This window comes from Anopheles funestus, chromosome 2RL (genome assembly GCF_943734845.2).
Source record: "Anopheles funestus chromosome 2RL, idAnoFuneDA-416_04, whole genome shotgun sequence".
NCBI classification, from domain to species: domain Eukaryota; kingdom Metazoa; phylum Arthropoda; class Insecta; order Diptera; family Culicidae; genus Anopheles; species Anopheles funestus.
The window spans coordinates 102,402,694-102,423,723 of NC_064598.1; the positions used below are offsets into that span (position 1 = coordinate 102,402,694).

The 21,030-nt window shown below is 39.9% G+C and overlaps 5 protein-coding genes across 9 annotated transcripts in view; 1 reads left to right on the forward strand and 4 right to left on the reverse strand.

Annotated features, from left to right (window-relative positions):
- The first annotated feature begins 261 nt into the window (after positions 1-261).
- LOC125763013 (proteasome subunit beta type-2-like) lies at positions 262-1,158 on the forward strand. The gene is made up of 2 exons (XM_049425706.1): positions 262-461; positions 534-1,158. Exons 1-2 carry the CDS (start codon positions 371-373, stop codon positions 1,058-1,060), a joined length of 618 nt encoding a protein of 205 aa, XP_049281663.1. The 5' UTR covers positions 262-370; the 3' UTR covers positions 1,061-1,158.
- A 92-nt stretch (positions 1,159-1,250) lies between these two features.
- On the reverse strand, positions 1,251-3,805 carry LOC125763008 (minor histocompatibility antigen H13). The gene is made up of 3 exons (XM_049425697.1): positions 2,269-3,805; positions 2,036-2,194; positions 1,251-1,683 (listed from the first exon to the last, which is right to left on the reverse strand). Exons 1-2 carry the CDS (start codon positions 3,372-3,374, stop codon positions 2,065-2,067), a joined length of 1,236 nt encoding a protein of 411 aa, XP_049281654.1. The 5' UTR covers positions 3,375-3,805; the 3' UTR covers positions 1,251-1,683; positions 2,036-2,064.
- An 893-nt stretch (positions 3,806-4,698) lies between these two features.
- On the reverse strand, positions 4,699-7,361 carry LOC125763003 (SET and MYND domain-containing protein 4). Its single transcript, XM_049425689.1, has 4 exons — positions 6,826-7,361; positions 6,384-6,579; positions 5,735-6,322; positions 4,699-5,678 (listed from the first exon to the last, which is right to left on the reverse strand). Exons 1-4 carry the CDS (start codon positions 7,124-7,126, stop codon positions 4,805-4,807), a joined length of 1,959 nt encoding a protein of 652 aa, XP_049281646.1. The 5' UTR covers positions 7,127-7,361; the 3' UTR covers positions 4,699-4,804.
- Positions 7,362-7,480: 119 nt separating this feature from the next.
- On the reverse strand, positions 7,481-10,452 carry LOC125763004 (SET and MYND domain-containing protein 4-like). Its single transcript, XM_049425690.1, has 6 exons — positions 9,849-10,452; positions 8,868-9,627; positions 8,639-8,791; positions 8,402-8,575; positions 7,997-8,333; positions 7,481-7,940 (listed from the first exon to the last, which is right to left on the reverse strand). The coding sequence occupies exons 1-6, from the start codon at positions 10,153-10,155 to the stop codon at positions 7,725-7,727; spliced, it is 1,947 nt and encodes a 648-aa protein (XP_049281647.1). The 5' UTR covers positions 10,156-10,452; the 3' UTR covers positions 7,481-7,724.
- Positions 10,453-11,876: 1,424 nt separating this feature from the next.
- Positions 11,877-21,030, reverse strand: part of LOC125763011 (aquaporin AQPAn.G) — a 35,281-nt gene continuing 26,127 nt past the window's right edge. For 4 of the 5 annotated variants that reach the window (XM_049425703.1, XM_049425699.1, XM_049425702.1 and 1 more), the window contains 5 exons: positions 19,715-19,858; positions 14,281-14,490; positions 14,123-14,203; positions 13,960-14,025; positions 11,877-13,509 (listed from right to left, as the gene is read on the reverse strand). In XM_049425703.1, the coding sequence (XP_049281660.1) occupies positions 13,459-13,509; positions 13,960-14,025; positions 14,123-14,203; positions 14,281-14,490; positions 19,715-19,858 (552 nt within the window). In that variant the 3' untranslated portion in view covers positions 11,877-13,458. Of the gene's footprint in view, positions 13,510-13,949; positions 14,026-14,122; positions 14,204-14,280; positions 14,491-19,714; positions 19,859-21,030 lie in introns of all 5 variants that reach the window. The other variant, XM_049425700.1, reaches the window with a different exon arrangement.

The window sequence follows — 21,030 nt, forward strand, 5'->3', positions numbered from 1 at the left end:
CATACAATCATTGTAGCTGTGATGATTGTAAATTTTTGTTACAACATATCTGAAAAATCGCCGTAATTTATATACCTACAACTATTTCCAGTCATTCGCAACCGCATTGGTATATGATAAACCTTTTTGCTAGTTGTGAAAATTCTCCTGGCAATATTACGAATTGGCTTTACGAATTTATTCAAGTTGTTACCTCACACCTTGTGCTGTTTTCATGCAAGCATCTTGTTAATAATCATGCTCAACGAAACGTCAAATAAATGACATTACATTTCTTGTTTGTCATTCCCATGGTTCGATCGGCATCATCGAAACAAGAACTTTATAAACTTGGTTTTAGTGCAGAAAATAATTCACAAGCAGTTTTAAAATGGAAGCTTTGATGGGAATTCGTGGTCCGGATTTCGTGATGCTTGCTGCGGATTGCACTCACGCTCATTCTATCATGGTTCTGAAGGATGGTAAGTCTGCAAAGTAAGACAGTTCCGCTAGTCATTCTCTTAACCTCTGAAATCCCGTTCGCTGTATTTTAGATGAGGACAAGATCTTAAAGGTATCGGATAATTTGATGATGGCCACCATGGGCGAACCAGGCGATCGTGTCCAGTTTACCGAATATATTAGCAAAAACATTCTGCTGTACAGAATGCGCAATGGATACGAGCTCGGCCCGTTAGCTGCTGCACATTTCACACGAAGGAATCTGGCCGATTATTTGCGGTCACGTACACCTTATCATGTGAACATACTTGTCGGTGGTTACGATGAAGTGGATGGTCCACAACTACATTATATCGATTATTTGGCGAACTCTTTGCCGGTAAAGCATGCTGCCCACGGCTATGGTGGTATGTTTGTGAACAGTATCTTCGACCGGTACCATCACGATAAGATCACACAAAAAGAAGCGTATGAAATTTTCCGCAAGGGTGTCACGGAAATTCACAAGCGTCTGATTTTGAACCTACCGAATTTTAAAGTGGCCGTGATAGACAAAGATGGTGTGAAATACCTTGACGATATCACACCAGATTCCTTGAAGCAAGCTTCCGCTGCTTAGGCGAGACAAAACGTCCGTAGCGTACATTTGTCTCGAGGGCCTTCTTTATGGGGAAGACTTTTTGTCATTTATTCGGAATAAAATGGATCACCATAAAATTGTATGTGTGTCGCGTTTCATGTTGATGATGACATAAAAGTCGACAAGTTTGTCAGATTAAGAATTATTTCCGTTGAACATAAACTCATACTTTCATAAAGCATCCTAGACATAAAAATACTTTATTGAAATTGCATACATCGCGTCAATAATTTACAATTACGCTGTCGGATAGTTTCAAAGTATCCCCATTTTCGTTTTTGTATTTTACATCCCAACGCTACACTGTGGATTCTAGCAGTTCGTTTAGCCACCAGAATCCAAAATTCATGCTTTTCCTGCAGCTGCTGTATCAAATGTTTTTTTCCTAACGTGTCATCGATAGTCAGATTTTCCATTTTCAATTAGTACTTTCATAATTTGTGAATATTAATTCGACGGCTCACTTCAGTTAAATAATATTGTTTTTCAGTCAATCAGTCCCAGTGTTGGAAAACATGCCGCGCTGTTAATTAACGCATTAGCGTAAGTAACTTAGTAGGTTTGTGCTATTGGCGTTTTATTGTGATTTGCACGAACTATTGCTGTCGGGAAGATAACGGGCAGTAAGTGGTTAGTGAAAAGAAGGCAAAAAATAAATACGGATGTAAGAATTTACAACCCAGAATAGCCTAACGCGCAGAATGAATTAAGCCCAATAAATGTTTAATAACGTTCTAGCTAGAATTGTTTGCCCACGCGATCTGCTACCAATAAGTTTTGATAAGTTGCTACTATTATATTACACGAAAGATCAGATAACAAACTGGAAGTTGATTGTAGAATTGTTGTCTTAATTCTCACTTGCACTATAACAGGGATAATAATAGCATCTAAACAAAGTCACAATCAATCCTGGACGTGGATGAGAGATGAGAGAGAAAAATGGGAAATAACCTGCTGAGCTGCCGCGATTGAGATCGATTTCACTTAGCCTTTTTTGCCTCCTTTTTTTTCGTTTCCTTTTTCGCGGGTGTAGTGATTTTTTCAGCGTTCGCGTTAGTATTCTTCGGCACCTTCTCCTTCGATGGTTTTTCCTCCGGGTGGTCTTCGTATCTACAAGAACAAAAGGTAAACATGTAATATTCGTAGTCAAGCTAATCTTGACGAAGATTTAGAACTGTACTTACGCTAACAGCTTTTTTAGATCTCCCTTCAGTACTGCCAACAGAAGCGGTGTGCCTAAACATGCAGGCACTAGGTATAACAGAGCGGGCTGTGCATGTTTAAACACGTGCATTACGAATATCGTTGCCAGAAGACCAATGAAGTACGCGATGAAAGTAGCGTAGAAGTAGGTCTTACTTTTTCGCTTCAAGCTGTTGTCGAAGCGCAGTAGCAATGCGATGAATATTCCTGGAATGACAATATCACCCAAACCGAGCACGGCGAAGTTAGATGCCGACAGCCCATTCGTCATAAGATCCTGGGGAAATACGATCTTGATGGGCGCTTCAAACGATTTCGCTACCGTGACCATTACATTCGTTCCAAATACCCAGAAGATGTCGTACACAAATAAACCGCACAATAGAATACAGCCAGTGGCGATGTTGTTCAGATGTAGCAACTCCACGCCGTTCACGGCAAAGGAAAGGCCCAGCAGATTGTTGGCAATCCAATGCTTTTGAACCAAATACCACACGCTGATTATGAGTGCAACAATAAAACACACAACGTCGTGTGTGGTGAACCGGTAGTCGATGAGGTACTTCTTTTCCTTGCTCTTCTTTTCACCGCCTTCCTGTGGGCCTTGCACGAACGACAGATGGTACGGAATCTTGGGAATGGAGGCTGGTATCAGTGAACTAATCACTGGACTGAGCAAATGCGACAGCGCCATCACACCCAGGAAGAAAAAATATCCCGTCAGCAGATAGTTGATGTTGTCCTTCGAAAAGATCTTGAAGAACATGTACAGCCCGAACAGGGCACATGATGCCATGATGGGGAACATCATTGCGTCCTTCGACGACATCGTGTCCGGCTTTTCGCCCGTTTTTGCAAACGCCGTCGACTGCTCCTTGTGATGCTTGACGGAACGCAACGAGCCGAAGAAGATTGGAAGTAAGGCCATCACAACCAGTGTACCATATGCTAGCGCCATGCCCTCCGGGGTCGAGGGAATTTTCCCGGTTGCGTTCGTTGCGACCCCTGCATCGCCGGCTCCATCAACGCCAGTGGCGGTCAAGTTCTCTTGGATCTGTGCGATCACTTCCTCTACAACGTCGGCCATGGCTTTGTGTAGTGCTGGTTATGATTATTCTAATTGTTATTATTCTATTTTTTTTTAGATTCGTGTTTTATGCCACACTATGTTCGATGCCGTACTACGTAGTTCTTATCACGGCAAGCGAGTGACACGTACTGGATTTTGCACTATTTGCCTACGAGAGGAGAGGAACATTCAGACACGCACACGCTCCACCGATAAATAAACGATACGAACAATATCGGATTGCGTTGGAGATAAAAATAAAAGATACATTTACTATGTGGCTGTCGTAACCGCAACAGAGAAGTGCCCCGAGTATTGCGCGTACGATTTTTTGAAGAAAAGCCACCTCACTTTCCAATACTTTTACGCGTAAGCAAAAGTTGTTTTCATCGGCTGGCAAAAACTGAATGCGTGTCAAAAAGCAGTCAACACACCAAGGTATAGCATGAAGATTCAGGTAAGGTGAGAGTGCACAGAGTTATGTTTATTATTTTAATTTTCGATGTTCAATCAATTGCAGTGAACAGGTGCTAACCTCAAAGTTAACTTAAAACATATGATTAAGGATCATTCTTAAAGTTAGTAGAAAGTGATTAGGATTTAAAATGAATATATGTTTTCTTGTCGTAGTGACCAGTGTGCGCGTAAAATTTGTTTACCTTGTGCACCCTCAGAATTTAATTTTAAGTTGTGTTGTGATCATTCTAAAATTTAGTGTATCCATGTAAGCTTTGACTATAAGGCCATTCCAAATAACTAGCATAAATAAATAATCTCAAGGTCGTAAATAAAATCAAATAGTGGAGCGCTGATTATCCGGGTACCTTTTATCCGGCTGTCCCATTATCCGTGCAGCTCACAAATGACAGTTCCGAAGGAGACTTGACATATGAAATGCAAAACCGATGACGGCAAGAAATAAAAGCTTCATTAGGGAATGATACAATTTGTTCAAATTAGAAAAAAAAGAACTGATATACTTTGCAAAGTGTAAATAAAAAATTAACATCTAGCATTATAAAAAAAGTCTACCCATTACACACTAAACACTAATATTTATCAATAAAAAGAGTTGTGCCTATTATCCGTGAAATTCGCTTATCCGGCAAGGGCTGAGTCCCAATTTGCACGGCCCATAACCGGCACTCCGCTGTTATCCGATCATATCTCTCTCCCTTTCTCTCTCTCTCTCTCTCTCTCTCTCTCTCTCTCTCTCTCTTTCTATTAGTTTAACGCCCTTTAAGGTCTTGCGTGCCATTTTTGGTTTCCTTAGGTTTACCACGTAGCTGGATAATCAGTTCTTCATACGGGAGACGGTCCGGATGGGTTTTGATAGCCGGTCTTTTCGTCTTTTTTAATGAAATGCTTTATTGAAACTAACATGTCAAAAACGTACAATTAATGAGTGCAGCACATTGTCTTAGTTAGGATCGAGTGCCAGTTTGTCTTCACTTTTTTGCTACCGTTTTAGTGTAACGGTTACCGAACTCCAACATGCAACCACGCAGCCCCTGCTGGCAGAGATGATAGTCTCGATACGGCGGAACCAACACCACACTCATCGTTTCCATCATTTCGACGTACTTACGTAAAGCTGCTTCGTACTCACCGGATGCGTGCAAGCGGGTGGCCGATTTGAAAAGTATATCAGTATCTTGCAACGATTTCAGCCCCTTCATGATGTTCGTATGCTCGCCGCACTCGGTACACTTTACCATGAAATCGTTTACGGTGCCCGGTATTTCCAACACGTTCGAGCAGATCTTGCCTCCATCGCATCGGAAGCGGATAACGCTTGGGTCCATCTCGTTGAAGAGAGGCCAATTCTCCAAGCACGGCACACATTGGCACGTAAATCGGTACTGGTTAAGAAGCGTATGTCTGCGTTCATCGCGCCGGACTTGCGTAAACAGTGGACCATAATTTTCGGCCACTATCGAGTTGGCTGCGATAGTTTTCACCGTGCGCACACACACCTGATTGCCACGGTAATAACGAGTGACACCCGGGTCACAAGAATGATTGAACAGTGCGAGCGTAGGATAGAGACCACCCCCGATAAAGGTGGACTTGCCAATGTCATCCGGTGTTTCGCGTATCATTTCGGACACCTCATGAGCGTTGAATTGCAGTAATTGCAGATTGTGCACCAGCAAACCGCCGATGAAATGTTGTTCCTGCGGACAGTTCCCGTAACCACCCAAGGTGAGACACACGTTCAGAAGTGTCGCCATAAGCGTGCGCTGGAAAAAATCTTCCGGTGATCGCGTTGACTCGTGGGTGACTAGCTTGTATACCTTGCGATAGTCATCAAACGGCAACCTAGAAGAAAATATTTCATTAAAGTATAAATTTCCCCCGTTATGTTAGGCACTTACTTATCGATCTGCTCATTAGTTAATCCCGCTAGTTCCGGTTTCAGCTTCATGAAATATTCTTCTGACTTTTGCGTGATCATTCGCAGTGCCATGTGGCACGTGATGGATGCACCGGAGCCCCACAGAATTGGGAGAAAACCGCACTCGTAGCGGTGATAGCTAGCGTTCGCCTTTGCTTCGCACTCGTCGGAACAGAACACCACATCAGCACACATCGGACAAGCGATCGGTACTGAGACACGTTTGAAGCAATGCGTACAATGATCTAAACTGTAGTCCTCCAGTAAAACTGACACGTGGGGCCGCTCTAGCAGCAGAACCGTGTTCGGTTTCAGATCTCTGTTGGTACGAGCAAAACGACCTTCGTCCTTTGTTTCATCGAACCACACTGCTTTCTCAAGGAAATGATCTGGAACTTTAGCGAGTGGCCCTATTTGTTGGTCCGCTTTGGAAGAGGTCTTTTGTCTGTTCTTCTTTTCCGACTCGATGTTTTTAGATAGCAGATTGATCATGATCTGAGCGTCGCATTCCAACTTTTGTCTACGTTCCAGAGGCAGATTAGAATCGTCGAGTGCTGTCACAGTTGCTCTGAGGATGTAATAAGTTTTTACAGTTGCGATATTTGTTGTGTATAGAATGGAAGACGTACTTAAAGCATTCTAATGCCGTCTCGTAATCCTTTTTCGCCAAATAGCAACGCGCCTTCCGTTCCATTAACTTGTACATCATTTGATAGGGGTACTGATGGGCCAAGGCACGCTGAATATCCCTCAGTGCGAGATCATACTTTTCCAGATGGTACAAAGCGGCACTTCTGTTGGCCAGTATTATGGATTTTTCTTGCACTAAAATGATCACAAGGAAAAATTATGTGATAAGATTCGGAGCATCAACTGTTCCAAAGGAACCGTCTAATTCTTAACAAATCTAATGAATATTAGTAGAACAACGTTACATTATCATTGATCCGTTCTAATTCCTCACACCTGCAGCCGGGGCACAGAGAGTGAGATAAAAAAAATCATTGATTCCAAATATAACCCATCGGCTTCAAAGAGGTTATGTGGCCTAGTGAATATTCGCACACTTACCGTTTTCCTTCGGCGTGGACAAATAGCACTTGTTGTAGAAAACGAGCGCCTCGTTCCATCGTTCTGCCTGAAACGCCTTGTTGCCCAGCGTTTTTAGTGCGACTGCCTGTTGCATTCCCTTTCCATTAAATTCTCGCTTCAGTTGCAACTCGTCAACGATCGAACGTAATCCACTAACAAACCGGAACCGTTCTTCATTATTGGATAGTTGGACAAATTCGTTGAAATGATTGTCGTCAAGCGATTTACGAACTGCATCACAATATCTAGGAAATGTTCCGTCTTTGTGATAAATCTCCATTCTTTCCGGGGTTCTGATACGTTAAAATGATACTCTATGTAAAGAAAAAACGTTCGACCAGGAAAAAGGCAGCACTTTTCCTAATCCAATTTCACTAAACGTCACCCATTGAATGTGGGCCCGAACAAAACATACCTATCTCTCACGTTCAACATCGTTACGGCACTAGAAGCGTGTTCGCTTTCGGTGTCCGTATATTTTTAGAATGCGCGCATTCGTGCGCACTGCCTCGTGATGTCGGAGAACCCGCGTATACAGATCATCCTGTCTGCCAGAATCACCCATTGCGATGATTGTGTCGGTTGATGTTTTCGGATGGATTGCATTTGTTTACAAAATCAAACTTAAACCGCATTATTCGGACGCATGCGCCAAGGCCGGTTTTATTTTGTTTGTTTTATTCTTTTTTTGTTCCGGTTTTATTTACGCAACAGCGAAAAACAGCAGCTGGAAGCATGTGATCAATTCACAACGTTCCGGTAGTGTTGCGTATGAAATAGATATGCTACCCATAATAACATGTTTTTGGGGCGTTGTAAATAATCGAACCAAGTTAGCATTGTTTTTGTCTTTCAGCTTCAAATATAGGGGACTCCCATTACTTATCGCGAGTTGGACATGAAACGTAAAAACTACCCAGATCAAGACAACAGCGGCGCATTCCCTGTTGGCACAAGTGATAATCGCGATAGGGTGGTACAAGCACCTGATCCATGATCATCATAATAGCAGCATACTTGGATAGTGCGTGTTCGAACAAACCCACCTGATAGAGATGGCTTGCCTCGTTGAACCGGCCAATCATGTTTGCTTCCTAGAGAACGTAGTAATGATTACCATTCTGCGAGGTAAACGAATGTTGCCACTCACCCGCAACAATCTAATCCGTTCATCGATGTCTATTATGTGTCCACAGGCGCTACACCGTACTCCTTGGCAATCCGAGTGAAGACTGTACGGTACTGCCTCCTGGCACTCAGTACCGGTGCATCGGAACTGTATTACCGAGTGGGTCATGTTTGCGCACGTTGGCCAGTCTGCTTCACAAGCCTGACAGTTACACTCGAACATGTAATTGGTAGCCAACGATTGGCGACGCTCCAGGCGGGACATTCGTGTGTAAAGTGGTCCATAGTTTTCTGCGATTATTGCACCGGCAGCGATGTTCTTAATTGTCCTAACATGCACTGTCGTGCCGGTGAAGTACCTGAGAGCAAAGGGTTAACCAATTTTTACATCATTCAATACACAATAATGCTAGTGAATCGCTTTTACCGTACAATGCCAGGATCGCAGGAGTGGTTGAATAGGGCCAACATCGGATACAGTGCTGCTCCTACGGCGACAGATACTCCCGCTTCGTTTGGGTGTTTGCGTTGGACTTCCGAAACATCATGTGCATTGTAATTGATTATTTGCAGATTGTGTAGAAGCAGATATCCTAAAAAGCTGAGACAGAGCGATTGTTAACATACACAATAAGCATAATCTTCATCTACACAATACACCTACTTATCGTCTTGTTGTTCTCTATTGTAGCTAGTCATCCTCAGTACTGAGTTCAGCATGGTCGCCATCAAAGTCCAAATAATATAATCCTCAGTGCTACGTTTATCCGAGTGTGTAACCAAGTTGAATATCTTTCTGTAGTCATCATCTGGAAGCCTGTGACAAGATGATTTTCAGTAAATCGGGTAAAATTTCCATAAGTTTTACCTCCCATTCAGCTCCCATTACATACTTATCCGTAACGCTTGCCTTCAATCCCGTCAAATCTTGTCGTAATTTGTCGAAATAAGCATAAGGCTTCTGTGTGATAACTCTTAGCGCCAGCAAACTCACAATCGTAGCACCCGAATTCCACAGTGAGCGCAAGTATTCACACTCATACCGATGATAATACGTACATCCATTTTGTTCACATCGTCTCGAACAAAACACAACATTAGTACAGTCAGAACAACAGTACAATACTTCGATTCTCTCGAAACAATCACTGCAGTGCGTTTCACTATATTCTTGTAACAAGGTGGCAGCATGTGGTTTTTCTTTTAGAATCATTTGATTTGGGCGCAGGTTTGTCTTGGCCGTAGCAAATCGACCCTCTGTTTCGGTGCTATCGTACTGTACACTACTGTCCAGGTGAGATTGAAACAGTCGAGTTTCTTTGGGCGGTTCTAGGTACTTCTGTACGTTTTTAAACTGGTAGTATACAGTATCGCTGATTTTTCTCAGTTTCTCAATCCTTTCGTCCCGTTGTTCGGGCGTTAGACTGGATTGTTTAGTTAAATAATGGATCGTTTTGTCAAAACATTCAACAGCCGTTTTGAAATCCTTCTTGCACTGAAAAATTCGCGCCTTGCGTTCCCATACCGTTGCCAGTTGTTCTTCTGGATATCCATAGTCGATTGCTTGATTGGCATCCTCTAACGATTGATCTAATTTACCAAGCTGCAACAGTATTTGCGATCGATTATCCAGGAGGTGCGCTTTCTCGAGTACTTAAATGGTTATCGAAGATTGATTAGTCGTCATCAATTATTTAGAACAATAGAAAATTCAGAAATATACACAGCTACGATAACTAATGGACTCGTTTCCAGCAGTAGATTTTTTTTATAACGTTTCCCAAAGCTTTTTATACTTTCAATCCAAAAATCTAATTTACAGTTGCACCTGTTGCACCTGTTGTTTCCTTCTAGCGCGAAGGACTCGTACTTACCGTTGTCTGCCGGCAAAAGCAAATAGCACTGATTGTAACATTTCAATGCCTCCAACAAATCTCCATCTCGTTGTAATCGATCACCATCCGCCCTATGCTCCAGAGCCTTTTCCAAATATTTACCCTTATCTACCGATTGTTCGAGAGGTAATTCAATTACTTTGCGCAACTTCAGATCGTTCACAAACGCGAACCGCTCCCGATCGGTCGAAAGGCTTGCAAACTGTTCGAACTCTTCCGGTGTGATCATACGACGGAACTTTTTAGCGTACTTGTGGAAGTATCCTTTCTCGGTAGTGACCTCCATTTCTGTGCTGGATAGCAAACTTAAAACACTTGCATCTTTCAGGCACGGCAACTAACTGATGAATAAAATTACCTCATATTCGCTGTTCTTTGTTTTAATAATAGTAACCAGCGTAACTCGTTTTGCTCCGCAACGTCTGTCCTTTGCGCAAGGCAAGGCGTAACAGACGCACCCGAATGCGCAGCATTGTTCTTGCGCATGAGCATATGCAATGTTTGTGTTCACTAGCTGTAGCGGGTGGAAAGACGCGATTTTAACGGTCGTGCGCAAAATTCATTCATGCGTTTAGGGTCAGATTGCACATTTTCTTACAGAAAAGATGAAATGGGATTCTTATCCTCGTGGGAGAAACCTTCTTACTAGTTGGCAAAGGTTCGCTGTTATTAAAGAGCTATGAGGAGCGTCATTAAGTTCTTTTTGCATGAAAATTTTCTTCTGAAAATAAACTGCAATTTTGTTCATTAATTTTCCTTGCTGTGCCACAACGTTGAAGGGTTTTTTTAAAATGTTTTTATTATCTTTTATTCTTTTTCTTATTTAAAGCATTATTGAAGTGAAAAGAAACTTATTTCAACCAATTCGCATTAAAATAAATCAGTTTTTAAAATTTTGCTAAATTACTCAAGAAAAAGCTAAGGCCTTAGAAAATTTTAAAGTTTTTAGATCTTTTTTATTTTTTATTATTTTTTATTCCTTTTTTATTTAAAGCATTACTTGAGTGAAAAGAAACTTGTTTCAACCAATTCGCATGAAAATAAATCAATTTATTTTTTTTAAATTACTCAAAAAAACTAAGGCTATAGCCTTAGGAAAATTTTCATGTTTTTAGAATTTTTTTTATTTTTTATTATTTTTTATTCTTTTTTTGAGGATATTTAAAAATCATAAATGAAACATTAAATTGGGACAGCTCGGTGGTGTGTGTTAAACGGCGCCGTAGCAAGAACTAGGTCTATTAAGCTAGAAATGGTCGGCTTGACCTATAAGATAGTTAAGCCAAGAGGAAGAGAAACATTAAATTCTACATAAAAAAAACTCCTTACCCATCACTACACTACAACCTCTACAACATCTACACACATCTACAACTACAACCGGTCTTGGCCTTCTGCAGGAGTCCTCTAAACCGCTCACGGTCCAGGGAGGTCGTCTGCCAATCCATTATCACTGCCTTTCTGACGGACGCATCAACGCCATCATTCCATCCCAGTTTGGGCCTACTACACCTACCCTGTCCATGTGAACGACTTAGAAGGAATTTACGGACTGATTTTTCCGGTTCTATTAGAATGACATGACCAGCTCACCGAAGCTTGGCCAGTCTGATTCGCTGTACGAAAGTGTGTTCATCGTACGACTCATAGAGCTCATCATAATAGCGGCTCTTGCATTGGGGCTCCACGTATATGGAGCTAAACCCCGTTATATCCTATATATTATCCCAAGATCGGTGCAATTAAGGACGGCATTAAGAGGACGATAACGTCATCCCCCTTTAGCCATTATAAAATCAGCAAGCCACTATATAAAATCAGCATCAATTGTTTCTTTCTTTATTAGTAAAACACATTTAATTGAATATGCCCAGGATAAGGCATAGTACAAGGACGAATTGCCGTGCGAAAATTGTACACACTTCAGCCTATTGAGGTTGACAATACGGTCGTAATAATGAAACATAAATAAATAAATAAATAAATAAAAATAAATAAGTAAAACACTTTCACACTTTTAACATTAGTTTTTATTTATTTAAAGTTCTTCTGTTTCTTTTATTCTGTCACAACACCACTGTTTTGGTAAATTCCGATGTATATGATACATAAATAGAACTTACGGATAGAATCGAATCTCTCTCATCGATGGATACTACACTTCGATCTTAACCTTTATGGCCGAGAAACGATGTAACCGATAGATGATATTCTCCGACATGTTTTTTCATAGTTGTGTTTTGTTTGCTCGATTTTTTTGTCACAATTATTTCATTCCGCAGAACAACAATTGGGTCGAATTCATCCTGTTTTATTTTATGGTTGAATTGACAAAGAAAACTCTTTTCTTAAACTACCATCGACAACTCAAATGCACTCGGTAGCCTGTTAAGATCGCCATGCTATTGTGTCCACGGCTATTCGCAAACGCAAACGATTTCTTGCTACATAAATGAAAAGTGGCCTTCCCCTAACCCACTATTTCTCTTACTCGTAAGTTTTTCCTAATAATAGTTGTGAAGTTTCATTTAAATAATATATAATGTGTGACAAGAATCTTACAGAGAACGAGTGTGTGTATGTGATAAGTTGATGCCTACAGTTTCAATAAACCATCATAAAAAAAACAAAAACAGAAAAATAGGAGAAGGGAAATAAACATAACCCCTATACATGAAAGTAACGAAATCGGTTCTACACTCTAATCAATTTGTGTTTTACTCTCCAAAGGTCTTAAGTCCTCGTGTTTGCCAAAGTGTTATAAAACTGAACAAAAGTGTGTTTGCAGTGTTTTTTAGGTGTGGAACAAAAATACTAAAACCTAATATTTCTGTACAATAACCAATGCTGTAAATATATCATTCGAAAGTATTACTCTATTACCATACAGAAACGCAAAGCACATTAGTGATGTTAGTTATTACTTGAAAGCATTAGAATCATACGCTTCTCTATGTGTGGAGTTAGTGCTAATATCATTGACGTTAGATGTTGTTCTCTTGCAATTAATTCATAAGCCAGCCTTAACACATTCATAGGTGCATCACCCAAATATGGGTCATGCCTCGTGTTATCGTCTTCTACAATTTTTGACGTGACGTTGAACGTGTTATTAAAACACTGTTAATTTATTGGTTAGTGTTTAATGACTAAGGATGGAATTATCACGTGCTGCACATATTTCCTAGCTCCAATCGGTTCTCATTGGGACGCTTTCCATACTCCAGATGATTTTTAAGGAGTTTTAAGCACTGATGGTGTGGATGAGTGGTTTAGTTGTTAACGATTTGCAGTAAACGATCTGCTATTTTGGCGCTGGATAATTATCCCAGATTCCGTTTGTTTCACATATATTCGGTTAAGCGTATTCCATTCCGGCTTTATTCCGTTGAATTTTAGTTTTTGGTTTGGTTTTATATTAAGATCCTTGGTAATGTGGACCCTGGCTATATAGGTGTTTGTCAATGTGTTTAATAATTGCGATTAATCCCAAGGTGTGATGTCGCGTTCTCACACACTCACACACGATGCAAAGTCAGGTTAATTGTAGTAGAAGTTATCGAGATGAGCTAGTGGATTACGCTCCGGGCTAAATGTACTGAACGTCGTTAGTCACTTGGCCTACTTTGTTAGTGTTCATCTGCACGGGCGGAAGTTATACGAATGATGGAAAAATGAGAAAAACGGGAGAGAAAAAAAACACAATTAAGATTTATGTATCAAGAGCATCCTGAAGGAATACTCATAAACACAGCGTATTCAAATTGATGCAGCTGGGAAGAGATGATAATTAATGAAAGGAAATGGGTTGTTTGCTAAATTTTTGCAATGAGATTCGATATAATTTATATAAAACTTCTAATGCTTTTTTACACACACACTAAAATAACACACGCACAAATTACAGTCACACATAAAAAACGTAACATTTTGTAACGGATAAATTTGATGGCAAACAAAAACCAGATTAATTGAATCGATTTCCATTTCCATTGTGTATAAGGGCAATTAATACACAGATTTTTGTGGCAATTGTTGGGTATTGTTGTTAAAAATCGTATGAATTTGATTCCTCGTCACCTTTTCTTACTTTGAAGAACAGACGGTAGACGGCACCAGCGACGATGCCACCGACAATCGGACCGACCCAATACACCTGTGGATGAGTTTGATAAAAAGGAGATACCATGCAGCATATTAGCACGATAGATGAGGAGTTATTGCGCGGAGGTGTTGAGTTTTTTTAAACTTACCCACAGATCCGTGTAATTACCCATTACAACGGCCGGTCCAAATGAACGTGCTGGGTTCATGCTGGCGCCAGTGTACTTAATCTGTTCCGATAAATACAAACAAACAATAAAGTATGTGTCGTCTCACCATTATCTGCACAGCCATCTGCCTTACTTACCGCTGCCAGATGGCCGGCCGTGATTGAGAGCCCGATAGCAAGCGGCGCCGAACCCTTAATGTCCGTGCGCCGATTATCGCACACGCCATGGACGACGAACACCAGCATGAAGGTGATGAGCGCTTCTATCAGGACACCCTGCCCAGTGGACAGTCCCGGGGCTATACCGGTCACACCGAGTCCTCCAACAACTTCCGACGGTGTGGCGGCCTTTGTGAAAAATGGAACGGAGAGAATAAAATAATAAAATGGGATCAACTGTTGTGGAATGACCCTCGACACGGAACGGAAACTTGAACTAAGTGTCCTTCGTCCCAATGGCAGGGAGAGCACGTTTACATTTTTTATGTGGTAGAAGTTCATTGCTGCACGGTGAAATGGACCCTCGCAGGTACGTATCATTAGCTCGCAATTAATTTAAACCTGATTTGGTACGCGCTGGGCGTGATCAATTGCGGCCTTGTGACGATGTGTGGGGAAGGTGTAAAGTTGACGAATGTGTTTCGATTGAGTTGTTATGATTTATAGGTTTAAATTGTGCATGTTAGAGGAATAATCATAAAAAGCGAACAATTTATAGCACATGTAGATTTTCTTCTTCGGTTGATTTATGAAGTATTTTCTCGTGTACATAATTATTCACATGTTCACATGTTAATGTTGAACATTGTGATGAACTGGTTTATTGCTTCTGTTCAGCAATTTAACCAAATTGTGCATACATTTTTTTCAGATTTCAATAGAATAATCTATCTGTTCTTTACAATGTTTTATTTCATCATCACTTTAGGTTTTTGCCAAAAACAAATATTGCTCCGAAACAAAATGAGTCAGTAAATTTGCTTAGTACCGAAATGTTTTACTAAATTTCAGTGCAGCCTTCATGATGATGAACATAAAATACAAACCAAATGCGAAAGCATCAATATTTTGAGAAGCAAAGTTTTATTCGAAGCTAATGTTAATAAAGTTGATTCGGAGGCTGGGCATTAACGAGGTAACAATCGATCATCAAGAACCGTTCTATGACATCCGAAATTCAATTGCAGAAGAATCAGTTCGTAACGACAGAATTTAAATAGGTTTATCCATGTTTTGCTCTCACCCTTTATAAAATAAGAGCTATTTCATCTTTAAATTTGCAATGTAGAGATCAGGTATGTTGACAATAATGTATTTCAAATAGATAACAAATAATCAGATGGTCACGTCGAGCTGTTATGCGATATTAAGAGAACGTAAACATTGCAACTCTGTAAGCTACCGTTGAATAGCATCGCAATATTTTGTAAGATCTAATATTTTGGCATGCTGGCAGCACTACCTTACACAATAGGTTATCGAAGTCACATATGAAGTAGATCGCTAAATAAACAACCAATGCAACGTTCTATTGTACCAATGGAATGGCCAACACATGCGCATTACACAGATGTCAACATAACACTCCCACTCCTACGGCACGCTCGAGGGCGATAAGTTAATGTTAATGGGGTGCTCTTTATTATCTTTTTTCGTTACCTTTTAACTTCTCTCACAAAAGAGTTTTTTTTATACTTTGGTAAATCAAAAGTAGGATTGAGTTGTGGGGAGCTTAAACCGGACCCCGATTTGGAGTAACCAGTCACGGTGGTCGGCTTTCGGTCAAGGTTTAGGGCAAGGGAAACACACTAGTGTATAGGTTCCGTTGATTTAGTAATTTGGTTTGGCTTTTGATTTGAGAATGCATACGTAAAAAAATCGGCATGTGTACGCGAATATGTCTTCCGAAAATTGGATTAGGGTTCCACAGCCGACCCTAAACAGACTATTATTAGCGCCTGACGGATGGTGACTTTATCGGTTTACGCACGAGTGTGTTGAACAATTTCGGTACGTGTAGTAGACGATCACGATCGCAACAGAATATCTCGTGCGCACTTGCTTGCAACGAACTGAAGTTACTAGCATCGTGCGGCGGTTTGATTGATAGCTTGAAGGAAGAATGTCGTTTGCTGGCAAGCAAAGAGGAATGGCTTGTTTATGCAAGGTTGGTGGGCTGTTCTAAAAGCTGGCAAACTAACCTCCAAACCGGCGGTACATACACGCTCGAGCCAAGGAAGTAAACTATTTGCATCAATATTTCATGATTTTTCCCTTACTTTAATTTATGGATGATTTGATTTTCAGGATTTTCGGCTCATTTCAACTATCAACACAATATTTCATTTCGATGCCTTCCTTGGTAGTTGAAATAACCCTTTACTAAAATGAAAATTAAAAATGAGCCAGTAAACGCTGTAACGGTAAACCTACGAGAAATAATATCCATTTTATCAAATTTATCAAATAAAATTTTATGAAGTTGTAGGTAGAATATTTCAATAGATTTACAGCAGCGAACAAAGCACAATTAACACCTAATCAGAAAAGAATTATGTTAAAAACTAACAAACATAATAATAACTAAATATTATTAATAAACATAATAATAATAATAATAGAAAAAAATAATATCATGATGCTTACATTTCATGTTTCCATTAAGCTATGTTTAAGTTTGAGTTTAACTGGACCAGAAAATGGCATGATTGATAAAAAAATGCTTTATGTGCACTTGTGTTGCCATTTGCTACCAAAGTGTACGCACGAACCACATGAACCACTGTCACCTTCCAATATGCTCGTTCTGCAAAGGGCCGTACCTTGGCATTTTGAGGCAATTGTCTGGCACAGAATGGGCTCACCCTGAAGAGAGGTGGCATAAGTGTGTAATTCACTCACACATGCTGCAAGCACATTACAGCAAGCTATCTATCCGTTGATGCGATCGATCGATCGAGCAATGTTGTGTTCAGTCGTTTACTTAAGCTTTCATTGACACGAACTTGACAGCAAGCAAATCAGCGAGCTGAGACGATTTACGAGAAACAAGCGAGCTGGAAACAAAAATACAAGCGACGAACCCTATGGGTAAGATACAAAGTGTATTATGTGGAGTGTAAGATCCGAAAGGGAAGTGGGAGGACTCGTGGCGCGATCTTTAGTACAGTTCGTTCTATACAAATTTGCATTGTAATGCAAAACAGAGCATATAAAACTGCTGTTTGAGTCGGTGATAAACGCAAACTAAAACAACCGCAGGGAAGTACCTAAAGGTCCGCAAAGGGAAGATAGACCGCTGTCACTATTGTCACTATTCAAATGCAAGTGCATGTGTAACAATACAACCAGCGCAGAATGCATCGATAGATTATTTAGGTTATGTTTGCGCAGTACGCAGTATTGTTGCGCATTCGGTGTGACTTTTAAATCCAGTACATCCCCACCCCTAGGGGATCGGGTTTTGTGTGTGTGTGTGTGTGTGTGACAGTTGAAAACAAGATTTCATCTTTGACGTCTGCATTTTACTTTTCATGTGCACGTCGTTCTGTAGGATCTGTTTTGTGCTCTTTGTAGCTCATCAATTACTATTTAATGACACTCATTCATGACAGACAAGGCGTTGTTTCCGTTTGATTGAATACAGTTGACAGCCAAGTGCTGCATTTCGGTGTGGGAGAAACGACAGGCTTTTGAAAGAGCGTGATCATGTGTGCTCAGTGATTGCATCGCAACGGGACGATTGACACAGTTTTCCGCCATTTAAAATTCAGCCATAGAAGGGAATATCGTATGGGTCATTTTAGGGGGGAATGCACTATGCACTATATATGCACGATTTGTTAGACATGCAAGCAACATGAGTGCAATTTGTTGAAAGCGTTCTTTCATTGTGAAAAATCGGTCGATTATAAGCTTTCCACCGAAGTTAGAATCGAGGAAATTTTTATGCAATAATGCATTTGTTTTTCTATTTTAAATATACATTTTTTATTATGATTTGGAATTAGTAAAAATGTTCAGAGATTGTATCTGTTATATTTAATGATTTCGAAATATATTTCTAAGAGAAGAAATTTTCTTAACTTCTGAATAAAAAATGTATGACGATTACATCACTATATCTAGTAATTATCGTATAATTACGACCATTAGTTTGGAAATTTATGTCTGATTTGCACTCGCCGGAATAAACGCATCGAGTATTCGAATAACTTTTTGAAGCAGTTCAAGCACAATATTTTTTTTTCAACAACAATATATGTATCCTTGACCATTCACTACTATGCGTTATCTTCTATCTTCGATGCACATAAAATTTTCGTGTAGTAATGTTTGTTACCGAACACTTTCGAAAAGGCTACAGCGATTTGTATGGAATATTCGCTGTATGTTCGTTAAGTATGAGAATAGTTTCTATAAGCACTTTTGGTGCCGCTAGATGAGCTGTGGCTAAAGCTATTCGTTCTTTTCCGCTTTTTCAACGGAATGTTTAACACTAATTTAATACCAATGAAACACAGTTGCCCCCATAGGAAAATAATGGAACCGTTGGAGGTTTGACGGGACTGTGTCCAGGCCTTTTTCATGGGCGGGCTGCTTCTAGACGCCACTCATGTGCCCTACCTTCTTTCTCGTGTCCTATTCTATGTCCCCTATGTCTATGTCTATGTTGAGACCCTTCAAGACGTACCACGTATGGATCAAATGATCCGTTTCTTGTCTCTCTTCGACACTTCAACAATCTGCACCACCTCTCCTTGGTTTCCTTCCATTCCCACACGTCACAGCTATCTGATCCACTCAATTGGTCACTTCCACGTTAAACTGAGCTTTGGTCATCCTTTTATTTTATAAGTCATTTTGTTAAACCTTTTCAGGCGGTCAATTTTTAATAAACAAATACAAATATACATTAGCTTATCAGAAGTTCACCTATCGATTTTAGCAAAACGAATAGGGTTTCACTATACTGAAACGAACAAATTGGAACCAGTAAATAAATCAAAGTACTCATGATTTATGCAATAAGATAGTGATAAGTAAAATGCAAGATAAGTGAGTGTATAATGGAAAAGTAGTGTTTTGCGATTCACGGCGCAATGTTACATATGCAAGTGACGCCGATCTTACACAGACGGACCGGGTATCAAATCACAACGGACCATAACTCGTACGCGATTATATATATTGTTACGGAAAAATAAAATTAAGGAAAATCAGAAATGGTATGGCTCTTGTAGTTTTAGAACCTTAAAGGGAAATGAAGAAAAAGAAATACAGTCTTGAACCCTGTTATTGTAAGCTATAATAAAGCAACAGTGACTATTAGAAGTCAAGATCTCCGAATCAACTCGATCATTTGCCACGCTTTCAAGCGTGATATTCGGCTTATCCGAAAGTGTTCATGGATGCAATGAACACAAGGGATGCCCACACAGTAAACATTGGTTTACTTACAGCTTGTACAACTTTCAGCTTTAATTACAAAATATATATTAGAGGTCAAAGCCAAGTTTTGTTGGGTTCAGCTAGTATTTTTACAATATGAAATTAGTTTAATCCACATTACCTTAATAACGGCTGCTCCTGCAATTGCACCGATACACTGTGAAACAATGTAGAAAGCACCTTTCAGTATGCTGACGTCGGCAGTTACCATCAACCCAATTGTAACGGCGGGATTGATGTGGCATCCGCTCACGTGTCCAAAAGCCTGTAACGAGAAAATAGAAAACCATCCACAATAGAAATTAGGTGAGAAAATATTGGACCAGTAGTCAGAACGCAGAACGGAACAATAAAGGTATGATAATTACGCATGCGCAATTCGCAACACGTGCTCCATATACACTTTGGTGGACTATAAAGAGCATCTTTTGTGGGGCGTGTGAATGCTTGCGATCGAATTTGTTTATTTGTTTCGCTCATACACATACAAATCCTCTCTGTTTACCATCGTATTCGCAAGTACGATGTATACATTGTTCGGACGGAAATGCTGATGCTTCTTTTCCGATTTTCTCACGCGCATTTGTTTAATGTTTGCATTTTTTTCTCCTGCTTTCTAGAAAACCTTTTCTAAACGTAACGATGGGCTTGTGCACCAAAAATGTGGTATACCAGATGAGTAAGCCCCATTCGGTCACGTTGGGAATACGAGTGTGTGTAAAATTATTGGTAGTAATATAAATAATATTGATGGTTTTAAAATTTGAAGCAAAACTAAAATATATAAATATCAATAGGCCAGGTCGTTCTACCGGAATAATAAAAATACACTATTAAACTTTTCCCAAAAGGTTCGAACTTTTCCTCTTCCAAAGGGCATCCAAATGTACAGCAGGATGCCAGGAGAAATGAAAGATGCGAGCAACTTGTACCAATTCAAACGTGGATGTACCGATTATGTCAAACAAAGTGTGTAATGTGAGCTCTATGTAATTTTTGTCTGTAGTTGTCCCATGTGACTCGATTAAATGTAACTGCAGTTGTCATCGCGATCTCGCTAATGCTGATAAGTATATATTTTTTCCATAAGTAATATTAAAAAATATATAAGAACGAGGCCACATAATTTGAGGCAGACGCGGGTAATGGTAGACATAATGCCATCACTTATCGGCTACTTTGTTTTTCAACAAGGATATTAAAAACATGTATTAGAGTTTAAATCTTAAAGATAATTTCATCTTTCTCAAACCTATGTTGAGGTATGAGGTGGGACTTATCATCATCATCTACCACTAAGCCACTAATTTAAAAAGTTTGTAATTAAATAAGCCAATGTGTAGGTATTCCAAGTTTAACAAATAAGCGTAAAACAGAGAATAGAATGGTTCAGAATAGAAAGTTTCATACATCCAACTTAAATCTCAGTTGTAAATA

What these genes read in the sequence shown, in the direction of transcription:
- LOC125763003 (XM_049425689.1), bottom strand. Translation starts at nt 7,126, where the DNA reads ATGGAGATTTATCACAAAGACGGAACATTTCCTAGATATTGTGATGCA. An exon ending in ACGGCATTAGAATGCTTTAA is followed by an intron (nt 6,323 to 6,383) that starts GTACGTCTTCCA and finishes TTACATCCTCAG; the next exon opens with AGCAACTGTGACAGCACTCG. An exon ending in ACTAATGAGCAGATCGATAA is followed by an intron (nt 5,679 to 5,734) that starts GTAAGTGCCTAA and finishes ATTTTCTTCTAG; the next exon opens with GTTGCCGTTTGATGACTATC.
- LOC125763008 (XM_049425697.1), bottom strand. Translation starts at nt 3,374, where the DNA reads ATGGCCGACGTTGTAGAGGAAGTGATCGCACAGATCCAAGAGAACTTG. An exon ending in GATCTAAAAAAGCTGTTAGC is followed by an intron (nt 2,195 to 2,268) that starts GTAAGTACAGTT and finishes TTGTTCTTGTAG; the next exon opens with ATACGAAGACCACCCGGAGG.
- LOC125763013 (XM_049425706.1), top strand. Translation starts at nt 371, where the DNA reads ATGGAAGCTTTGATGGGAATTCGTGGTCCGGATTTCGTGATGCTTGCT. An exon ending in TATCATGGTTCTGAAGGATG is followed by an intron (nt 462 to 533) that starts GTAAGTCTGCAA and finishes GCTGTATTTTAG; the next exon opens with ATGAGGACAAGATCTTAAAG.
- LOC125763004 (XM_049425690.1), bottom strand. Translation starts at nt 10,155, where the DNA reads ATGGAGGTCACTACCGAGAAAGGATACTTCCACAAGTACGCTAAAAAG. An exon ending in AGAGAACAACAAGACGATAA is followed by an intron (nt 8,576 to 8,638) that starts GTAGGTGTATTG and finishes GCTCTGTCTCAG; the next exon opens with CTTTTTAGGATATCTGCTTC. An exon ending in TGCGATCCTGGCATTGTACG is followed by an intron (nt 8,334 to 8,401) that starts GTAAAAGCGATT and finishes CTTTGCTCTCAG; the next exon opens with GTACTTCACCGGCACGACAG.